At 47.7% G+C, this 11165-nt stretch overlaps 2 protein-coding genes across 2 annotated transcripts; one reads left to right on the top strand and one right to left on the bottom strand.

Moving 5' to 3' along the window:
- Window positions 1–1094: 1094 nt before the first annotated feature.
- On the top strand, window positions 1095–2600 carry TREMEDRAFT_60132 (uncharacterized protein; the record flags this gene model as incomplete). Its single annotated transcript, XM_007002660.1, has 5 exons — window positions 1095–1109; window positions 1172–1697; window positions 1718–1836; window positions 1881–2016; window positions 2092–2600. The coding sequence occupies 5 exons, from the start codon at window positions 1095–1097 to the stop codon at window positions 2598–2600; spliced, it is 1305 nt and encodes a 434-aa protein (XP_007002722.1).
- Window positions 2601–2685: 85 nt separating this feature from the next.
- Window positions 2686–5781, bottom strand: TREMEDRAFT_26998 (uncharacterized protein; the record flags this gene model as incomplete). The annotated part of the gene is made up of 2 exons (XM_007002219.1): window positions 2686–4131; window positions 4231–5781. 2 exons carry the CDS (start codon window positions 5779–5781, stop codon window positions 2686–2688), a joined length of 2997 nt encoding a protein of 998 aa, XP_007002281.1.
- Window positions 5782–11165: the final 5384 nt, after the last annotated feature.

Below are 11165 nucleotides of genomic sequence, written 5' to 3'. Positions count from 1 at the left end.
TCTGTCTTTCACTACTGACAACAATCAAGGATCGCGTGAGAGAACTTCAGCGATCTTCTCAGCTAATATTATCTACTCCTCCTAGACGTTCATCCAACCCTCTCGCGCTTTGACGTACTTCAACGCACTTCGTCCAACTTCCCCGAGCCCTCGGCCATCCTCTTCCTCCTTCGACTAACTCCGCCTAACATCGCCGCACTTCTGCTCCCATTGTCCCTACTTAGCCTAACTCCGTCTAACTTCGCCGTACTTCTGCTCCCATTGTCCCTACTTAGACTAACTCCGTCTAACTTCGCCGTACTTGGTGTCAGAGTCCTGAGTTACGTGTAGAGTAAAGAGGTTAAGGCGTGATGGGGTTTTGATGGCCAAATGTAACGGTACTGGAAACACGACGACTAGGTCGCAGGTTGGGTCGAACTCGATGGAGGTCTTGTGGAAATCTAGGGGCTCTGGTGCTAATGGATCGTGTCTCCTCTGCAATCGATGTAGCCAAAGAATGATATTGAAGAATCAGCAAAGTTGGTACTTTGCTGATTGTACTATATACTGTCTACAGGTATCCGTCTCCTCTTCTCAGTCCTACTGCAAGCGTCCATGTACATACTCGGACAGGTGAAAAACCGCTTTGAGCAAACCCAGTGGGGAAAATCTCGAAAGGGGAAAACCCGTCCCTACCTACTGCAGCACTGCCTCCAACTCCCGCTTTCCTCTGTCCTAATCCGTCGAACTCGATAGAGTTCCCTCGATTCGTTGTTACCCCGTAACAAGTTTCCCCCCCTGTCTCAAGGATCCTCGCCGAGGATCCTGAACCCTGTAACCAGGTGATGCACATGGATTGTTCTTAGACACCTTTGGTGCGCCCTGACATCATACCCACGCTAGTGTGATGGTTGCCATGAAAACGCGTCACCCGCACGGACCTCCAATGTGATCGAGAAATTACTGACCAAGTTACCTACCCGTCTTTTTTCTCTTCTTTCCTCCTCATTCTCTCTTTACCTCTTGTTTGTCATTCTTTTTACTTATCTATCATTATCCATCCATATCTTACTCATATCTTAGAGCATCCTTCCAACTCTGACCTGTCTGTGAGCATGTCTAAGCGTACTGTAAGCAATTCTCTTCGAATTCGATGCACTTCCTCCTGTTTATCACTGGCTGACGAGATTAGTTGTCCTCGTCTATCTCTTCTCGTCAAACTCGGGCCTCTACTGTGGCCATTCTCCCCGACGTCGATCCCGAACTTCTCATGCGTCAAACGAAAAGAATGAGAATTACTTCCCAAGCGCCAGTTCCCTCTCAAACTCCATTGGTTGACGCTTCTCGAAGGGCTCTCGACACCATTAAGGATCGATATCAATCCGGCCCTTCTCGCGACCAACAATCGTCTCTTCTCGATGACGAGGTCATCGAGCAATATATCGACTTCGAAGCGGGGGCAGGGCCATCTACCACTGGTGAGAACCCATCTCCTGCGAAATCTGTCGAGTCCGAACACGGTACCATCGTTGAAAATCAAAATTCTCCTGGTAATAAGTCCCCTGTGCCACCTTCTGATTCCGAGGGGCTTGTCGAGGTTCCCCATGAACTCGAAACCATTTTTCACGCCCCTCGCAAGGTTCCGGTCAATGATGAACTTGCTAAGGCTCTGGATGCCCGAAAAGACTCGGAAATTGGTGAGATTTCTACAGAATTTTGTGCGTTTCTGACTCGTCAGCTACCCTCTGGGCCCGCCTTTCTTTCTCCTCTGTTCGTCACGCTCTGAAGGATGAAGCCCTCGATCGCTTTCGCGAGACTGGGGCCATCAAGCCCACTGTCAAGTGGTTTGGTAACGCCGTGAGCTTTTTCTCCTTCGTATTCCACCGAATTCTAACTGTTAGCTTGATCGCTTGGCCCAAGGTTGGCGACTTCGTAACAAGAATGGCGCTGTTGTCCGTCTCGAGGGTGAGCTTTGCTCCGATTGCCAGCGTCGTCTCGATGGTGGAGAAGATTTTCGTGTAGGTTGTATCGGTCCTCGTGAGTCTTCCTACTCTTCCTGTTCGATATTGATGCAACTTAGTTGGTGGTGTTTGTGGAGAGTGCTCCGCGAAGGGAACTTCAAAGTGTTCGGTGAAAACCAACAATCCCGAGTCCAAATTTCGCGAGGTATCTATCTTCTTCCTTCGAACTTGGTCGATGTTGATGTAAAGGGTATTACTGTCGGAGCCCAGACTGTTACTTCCAAGGTTACCTTCGTCCTGGAGCACGAACTCTGTGCTGTCTCGGCCCGATATCGATCCCTTTCCTCCCAGGATCAATCCTCTTCTCTCACCCAACTCTCCGCTTACATCCACCTCTTTTCCTCTCTCCTTCTTCCTCTTCCCCCAGTACATCTGGGCCTCTACAAATCTCTTCATCTCATTCCTTCCAACTACACCCCTCCCTCTCCTTCTGAAACCTTGGATCATCTCACCTCTGCTGCTGATCCAACCGGATTGACTTCTTCTCAACCAGTCGCCGGTCCCTCCTCTTCTCCCCATACTCCTCTCCCCCGCAATGTCATTCGTATTCCCGCCTCGGTCCGTCGTCCCCGAGCCAATTCTACCACCTCCAACTTCTAGTGTATTTTATATCTCTCTATACGTAGCCATATCTCCTGTGTATGTATTTATTTCCCAATAAATTCCGTTGATTTTGATCGAATTCTCACTTTCTTCTGGGATCTTTTTTCCTCTTTTCCAGAAATTCACCAAAAACGGCCAACTCTTCTACATTTTCTCGTGGTTCCCAGTCATAGGCCGCATTCCCTGTGTATCCTAACCATTTTACCTTGAATTCCTCCTTTCCTCGTCGAATTCTACTGTCCACAATTGCTTCCACATGGAATTCCTCCTGGCCGTTTATTACTACAGGTGGTGGGGGTTGTATCTGTCGACCTGGTATCATGTCTCTAGGAAATGGTTCCAACAACGTGACATTGAAGACATTGTGCACTCTCATTGATGGAGGTAGATCTAATTCGAAAGCATTTTTCCCCACTCTCCTTATGATCTTGAAGGGGCCAACGTATTTTGCTTCTAATTTTCGACTGGGTCTTTCCGTCGTAAGATACTTCGTACTCAGTAGTACCTGTTCTCCCTCTCTGAATTCTTCTGGTACACTCTTGTGTCTCCTGTTGTAGTATTCGGCACTAATCTCATTAGCCATCCTGACCTGTTCTTGAACAGCCGCATGTAACTCTCCCATATCCCTCCATTTCCTCTCCAACTTGTTTGACTTTGATCGAATATCGTGCGAATGGATGTCGTAGTGTGGCACATAGCCGTAACAGGCTTCAAAGGGACACAGACCGTGGCTACTATGTGGCGAACAGTTATAAGCGAACTCAGCAATTGGTAGAAGTTGATCCCAATTGTCCATGTTGTAGTTTACATACATTCCGAGCAGGATTTCCATCTGTTGATTTACTCGCTCAGTTTGTCCATCTGTTTGAGGGTGATACGCAGTCGAGTATAAGTTCTTTATTCCCAAGAACTGACATATTTCCTTCCAAATTTCCGCCGTAAACTGAGTTCCCCTATCTGACACAATTGTTCGAGGTACTCCATGTTTTGAAAAGATCTCCTTGATGTAGATGTCGGCCACTTTGTTCGCTGTTAGTCCAGTTGTACATGGAATAAATCTAGCCATCTTGGTTAGTCGATCGACTATCACCAGTATCGCGTCGAACTCGGTCGATTTTGGTAGGGGTCCCACCATATCCATAGAGATATCTGTCCAGGGCAGTGTGGGTACTGGTAAAGAGACCAGATGTCCATACGGCTGGTGTCGATGAGTCTTGTGTCGGTTACAGATCTCGCATCCTTTTACGTATTTTGCAATATACTCGTCCAAATGTGGCCAGTAATAGTCCTCTTTGACCATGGTGATAGTTTTGTCTCTTCCTGGATGACCCACTAGCATCGAATCGTGTCTTGCTTTCATTACTTCTAATCTTGCCTGTCCCTCTGGTATGACTACTCTGTTTTTGTATAAGAGTAATCCGCTCTGTGTCCATGATACTATTGGTGTCTCGCTGCTAGCCTGTGTCTTCTGTGTGTCCTGTGTGTTCTGGGTGCTCTGTGTGCTCTGTGTGCTATGTGTCTGTGTCATCTGTAGTCCTAGTTGTCGTATGTTTGCTATGTCTTCTGAGTCTTTCAGTCCGTTCTTGATGAGTCCGAATAATGAGTCTTCCCGGATTGCTCCTCTTACTATGTGTCTTGGTCCTTTGTGTTCTGAGTCCATTGAATTCGATCCAATTTGTTCGTGTGTCGGTAGCAATTGTAGCCAGTTGCCTTTGTTAAGATTCGGGTCCTTGCTACTCCCTCTTCCCGGATGATAATCTCCTCGTCTCGTCAGAGCATCTGCTCCCCCATTTTTGCTCCCTGGTCGATAAGTGATCTCTATGTTGAAGTCTCCCAATATTTCCAACCATCTCATCTGCCTTCGATTTAGTTGTCGTTTGCTTTGGAAGTATTCTAGGTTCTTGTGATCGGTAATGACCTTTATAACATCACTACTGTTAGCCAAGTAGGGTCTCCAGGCGACCAAGCAATCCACGATGGCTAATAATTCTTTCTCTCCCACCGTGTAGTTTAGCTCACAGGGCGTCATTGCTCGAGACCAGTACGCTACTGGGTGAAGTTCGGTGGTTCCTTTTATTGATGGGTGAGGAAATCTCTGAGACGCTATCGCACCTATCGCGCAATCGGATCCATCGGTTTCAATCCAAGTCGGTCGGGTTCTATCAAAATGTCGAAGTACTGGTGCTGTGGTGAATGTTTTCTTTAGATCGTCAAAAGCCTTTTGGCATTCTTGTGTCCAGTTCCAAGCTTGATCCTTCCTAGTCAATCGTGTGAGAGGTCCCACAATATGCGAAAACCCCTTGATAAACCTCCGATAGAAATTCGCAAAACCCAAGAACACTTGAGTATCCCGGACTGTCATGGGTTCTCCCCATTCTAGAATAGCTTTCACCTTTTCTTGATCCATTTCGATCCGTTCGTGTCCTATTACGTACCCCAGGAACTTCACTTCATTTGAACTCCATTCGCATTTTCTCGGACTGACGACCAAATCGTTTTCCAGTAGTCGATCTAATACCTTTTGGACAATTATCTGATGGTTTTCGATCGTGTCGGAGTATACCGTGATATCGTCGATATAAACTACTACCCCTTCGTCAAGTAGATCGTGAAACATGTCTTGTAGAAAGTTCTGAAAGGTGGCTGGTGCATTACACAACCCATCCCTTAGGACTGTGCTCTCGAAACTGCCGTATCTTGTTCGCAAGGCAGCCTTTTGTTCATCTCCTTCCTTTATCCTGACTAACTGGTAAGCCCCTTTCAAATCGAGCTTAGTGAAGATCCTTCCTAATTGAAGTCGATCGAGTAGTGTCGAGATGAGTGGCATTGGGTATGAATCCTTAATGGTTACCTTGTTAAGCGCACGATAATCCGTTACCACTCGATAGGGAATCACTCCCTTTTTTGGAACCAGGAATACAGGAGACCCATAAGGTGATTTACTTCTTCGTAGATGGCCGCTGGCCAGACCATCGTTGATCCACTGCTTTAGGAATGCATCCCCATGTTCATCCAGTTGGTAGATTGGTCCTGGTTTTAGTTCTGCTCCGGGGGTCAATTCGATCTCGTGGTCACATTCTCTTCTTGGTGGTAGTTTTCTGGCTCGTTCCACTTTGAATAGCTCCAGGTATTGGTGCCATTGTGTCGGTATGACCTGTCGTAACTCTTCTTCGCTCATCTCATCTTCTCCTTTTTCCAATGCTGTTCCTCTTATCAATCCTTCCTCCAACCTCGGATACTTCCAACCGTTATCCTGTCCGATTCCGTCGAACTCGATCAATCCCTTTCCACAATCGATCCTTGCCCTAAACTGTTTCAAGAAATCCAATCCCACCAGTACCTCGGGGCCTTCGTATGCCATCACATCCAATCGAGTCGCAATCTTGAGTCCTGCTCCTAAATCCAACTCAGCTTCTACATACTCGGTCACTAACGTCGCGGTTGTTCCATCGAGGAATCTGATCTTCCGTGGTTCCTGATACTGTCTCTTTGGGAATAAATGGTATTAATGGACAGGCCGGCTGTACGTATCTTTCCAGTAGCTCCGAGTATCAATTAACATTCCAAATCGTAGGGTATCTTCTTCTGTCTGTATCTTTATGTATATTATAGCCGAGTCATTACTGAGATCTATTGGTAGTTGAATTTTGTGCGATTCTGTTAGATCCTGGCCGCAAGTGGTCGCATCACTTAGGCCAGGTATTCGTTTCCCTCTTCTTCAAAGGTTACCGCCATTCCTCGAACTAATGGCCCTTTGGATCCGGTTGGGGTCGAGTTCGATCCACTAGGAATTGGTGAGCTATGCGGGTTTGGGGATCCCCTAATGTTGTTTCTCGTATTTCCTCCATTTGGACAGTTGTTGGCGTAATGTTCTGGACTTCTACATTTGAGACAACGTCGGTTCTCCCTCCTCCAAGTCATTTCGTTCTCGCTGAGACGTCCTCCGTCCTCTGTCCAAGTGACCGGAGGGTCATTTGGTAGACCATAATTCATCATCCCTGGTTTTCCACCGGGCAAGGGTCCTCTACCAGTCGATTGTGAGTGGCGTTCTACCGGGTTGGGCAAACTAGTATCCAATCGCATCGAATTCGATCGAGGGGGAAGCCAGGTCGTCTCATGTTTGCGTCTAGCAGCCCATCGATTCGCTGCAATCATCGTTTCAGCCATCCGTTGGTTCTCCTCAGTCCCTATCACATGCTGTTTGAAATAGACCCAGTCCGATTTGGTTCGAGGGTCGGTGTTATTTACCACTACCACCTTCAGTAGCTCTTCCTTCAGGCCCTGTATGGCTGAGGCGATTTTCATTGCATCTGGTACCTTTCCAAGGTGTGTGGACCAAAGTTCAAAGTTGGCAAAATACTCGGCGGCCGTATCCGTCTGTCTTAACTCCTGCAATTTCCTCATAGCCGTACCTGCCATGTTACTGTCTCCAAATTGAGTTCGTAAATGCTGGATGAATTTGTCGTAGCTCTCTAGCCATTCGGTCAAATTCCATATACTTGGATTGGTTATGGCCGGGGTTATAAGCATTTGAGGGGTGCCTCGAAGATACCCGTACATGAACAGGATCTTTCTGCGATCGGTGGCGTACTCTGCCCCTTTGAATTCGAAGTTCATGTGACATGCTGCAAGGAAGTTGTCCAATTCTCCTCGTTCTCCACTGAAGGTAGGTGGATCCGCACACCTGGTTCTTCCTGTTCGTTCGTTGTTGGTAAGTTTTGGCTCCAAACACGGCTTGTTTTCTTCGACTTCGATCAAACTTGCCCCTTTCGATGTGAGTATCTGTTGGTTCTGTCGGTCAGCTTTCATCGTAGCCAGTTCTTCCCTTAATGCATTTTGTTCCTTTTGTTGCATCGTCATAATGGCTAACAATTGTGACAACTGCTGCGATAATTCATTTAGCGGATCTGGGGTAGTGGTAGTAGAAGTGAGATCATGTGAAATGGTACTTCTCGAAGAACTTGTTGGTATTTCTTCCTCTGGGACCAGCCCTTGTTCCAACTCCTCTTTTTCTGGTATCATTTTCCGCGCTTTCCCTCTGGTGAGCATACAGTACTCTCCGATTCGACCCAAGGTGCGTAAGGCTGATTCTTCAACTTGTAACGGTACTGGAAACACGACGACTAGGTCGCAGGTTGGGTCGAACTCGATGGAGGTCTTGTGGAAATCTAGGGGCTCTGGTGCTAATGGATCGTGTCTCCTCTGCAATCGATGTAGCCAAAGAATGATATTGAAGAATCAGCAAAGTTGGTACTTTGCTGATTGTACTATATACTGTCTACAGGTATCCGTCTCCTCTTCTCAGTCCTACTGCAAGCGTCCATGTACATACTCGGACAGGTGAAAAACCGCTTTGAGCAAACCCAGTGGGGAAAATCTCGAAAGGGGAAAACCCGTCCCTACCTACTGCAGCACTGCCTCCAACTCCCGCTTTCCTCTGTCCTAATCCGTCGAACTCGATAGAGTTCCCTCGATTCGTTGTTACCCCGTAACACCAAAGGAGGGTCATTGTTGGTGGAGTAATCGAGGTGTCGCGACGTAGTTCGTGACACCATGCTCGGTGAGACAAGACAGTTTGACAAAGGTGAGAACACGGATAGTCAATCAGCATGGTGAGCCAGGAAGAGGGACCAGAAGGGCCAGGGATTAGTGGTGATTTAGATGATAACATTTCTCAGCCAGGTAAGTGGACAGGTAAAAGTCCATTCGATACGAACGTCAAAATACATCAGGTAATGGTACTAAACAAGTGCTAGATGAAATTGCGGCTCCATCGTTTCATCAGTCTTGACCGTCCATTTCATCAGTCTTGACCGTCCACTCATCCCGTTGGACTGTTTTCTCATCCTTCCTTTTGCTTCATGCCCGGAACTCACTGTCTCTGTCACTGCTTCATCCCTGTGCCCAAGCCATCCCAAAGATACAAGTCTAAGAAGATCTTCTGCCCCTCCCCTCTAAACACGACAAAGCAGCTTCCCAATGAGCTTGACGGTCTATGATGACATTTTGACCCTCGCGGGACAGTCTTCCCCCACTTGCTAAGAAGGAACTCCGTCTCCTATCCGAGATTCGGGACTGGCTTCCATTGTGGGGCAAAAGATTTGAGTCATATGACGCTGTTGTCCGTATGGAGGGGTCGGAGGAGAAACGGGAAGGAGGTTGGTCTGGGTAGGAAGGTGAATCAGATGAGTAGGAAGGAGGATTATCTGAGTAGGAAGGAGGACCATCTGAGGAAGACCGAATATCAATTGTGATCACATAACGGCTGTTGTTTGAGTTCTGGGATGATATCGGCCGTCGGTTGGATGATAGCGGGGTAGGCGAGGACGGAGGTGAACGTTGGAAAGAATTAGGATCGATGCTGAACGCCTCACCAAAATCGAGGGATGGTAATCTAAGTTGGCTCAAACGAGTACTCCAGCTTTCATCATCATCCACATCATCCGGCATGCCAAGTTCCGTATCGACGTGGGACCTCATGATGACTTGCACTTTAGAAGTAAAGCGGAATTTGCCAGTTACAGCTTCGAGTTGGGATAGAGGACGGCTGTGGCGGGAATCTTCCGGGTCAGGGGTTCAACAAGAAATATTCTTTGGGCCTGAGCTGGAGAGAGAAGTAGAGGCAATTGTCGCAGGCGCCTGTTGATGGAATGTTTTTACGTTGACTGTTTTTGTGTCCCCCTGAAAGTGTAGGACTAGGCTTATCGACTTCGAGAGGCGATGGAAAACGGGCGATGGCTGCCACGTGCCTATTTGACAGGTATGCAACGGAGGCATGTTAGGCCTGAGAAGCAACAAGTCGGCAACACTTCTCATATCCTCAATCCGTTCAACCCCATCAAAACCCCTCAATGATTGTCCTCTGCAGGTAATGGGACATCACTGACAGCTTCATACATGGTTAAACATGCACCAAATCACTGACTATGTACACCCAAATTGCTTACAGGTAAAACCTCACCCACAGCTTAAAGTGGTACACACTTGTCCTGTGAGGAGAGAGGTTCAAGGAGTGAACATATATTCTGTTGGTCTGGTCACTTCCTGTTTGTCTCTCCTAGAGATCCTCCCAGCTGTTCGGGATAGATCTTGCCTACATTTCTTAGAAGCAATGCAACTTTTACAATGTTGGTTATACTTGTGGTGGGCAAATCCGCACTAGTGCCACATCATCGGCGTTGCGGGACTTTTGCGAGGTACAAGTATAGACAGTTTGGAAGGAATGCATGGAACTCGCATGTCAACCATGCGCTTGCCATGTGAAATCACTGATTTCCCTGTGATTTTCCTTGATGATCAGCTGGGAAACCCTTTGTTACGGGGTAACAACGAATCGAGAGGACTCTATCGAGTTCGACGGATTAGGACAGAGGAAAGCGGGAGTTGGAGGCAGTGCTGCAGTAGGTAGGGACGGGTTTTCCCTTTTCGAGATTTCCCCACTGGGTTTGCTCAAAAGCGGTTTTTCACCTGTCCGAGTATGTACATAGACGCTTGCAGTAGGAACTGAGAGGAGGACACGGATACCTGTAGACAGTATATAGTACAATCAGCAAAGTACCAACTTTGCTGATTCTTCAATATCATTCTTTGGCTACATCGATTGCAGAGGAGACACGATTCATTAGCACCAGAGCCCCTAGATTTCCACGAGACCTCCATCGAGTTCGACCCAACCTGCGACCTAGTCGTCGTGTTTCCAGTACCGTTACAAGTTGAAGAATCAGCCTTACGCACCTTGGGTCGAATCGGAGAGTACTGTATGCTCACCAGAGGGAAAGCGCGGAAAATGATACCAGAAAAAGAGGAGTTGAAACAAGGGCTGTGTCACGGCCGTCGAACAACTATTTCTTAATAGACCGACGGTCGACGAACCTCGGCTAACTTCACGCTCTGAGTCGATGTCTCACCCAACCAGGAGGGCGCAGACGTCGAAAGGGGTGTAACTACGGCGTACTTCGGCGTAGTTACTCTAACTAGGGTTTTGTTCTACTGATGGCGATGTATCTTGATTTATAGCTATCTCTATCTGTCTTTCACTACTGACAACAATCAAGGATCGCTGAAGAACTTCAGCGATCTTCTCAGCTAATATTATCTACTCCTCCTAGACGTTCATCCAACCCTCTCGCGCTTTGACGTACTTCAACGCACTTCGTCCAACTTCCCCGAGCCCTCGGCCATCCTCTTCCTCCTTCGACTAACTCCGCCTAACATCGCCGCACTTCTGCTCCCATTGTCCCTACTTAGCCTAACTCCGTCTAACTTCGCCGTACTTCTGCTCCCATTGTCCCTACCTAGCCTAACTCCGTCTAACTTCGCCGTACTTGGTCTCAGAAGTCCTGAGTTACGTGTAGAGTAAAGAGGTTAAGGCGTGATGGGGGTTTTGATGGTCAAAGGAGGGTCATTGTTGGTGGAATAATCGAGGTGTCACGACGTAGTTCGTGACAGTCGCCCCCTTCTTTAGCCGCGAACGTCCTCGTGAGCGATTACACCTCTGTCGTGTCAAGAGAACTTAGCAGCGTAGCAGTTGCAAGTGACTGGCTGCCCATGACCATCCTCCAC

This window comes from Tremella mesenterica, assembly GCF_000271645.1.
Source record: "Tremella mesenterica DSM 1558 unplaced genomic scaffold TREMEscaffold_2, whole genome shotgun sequence".
In the NCBI taxonomy this organism is placed as follows: domain Eukaryota; kingdom Fungi; phylum Basidiomycota; class Tremellomycetes; order Tremellales; family Tremellaceae; genus Tremella; species Tremella mesenterica.
Note: the sequence above shows the minus strand (reverse complement) of the source record. Positions and strands in the feature narration are given on the sequence as shown.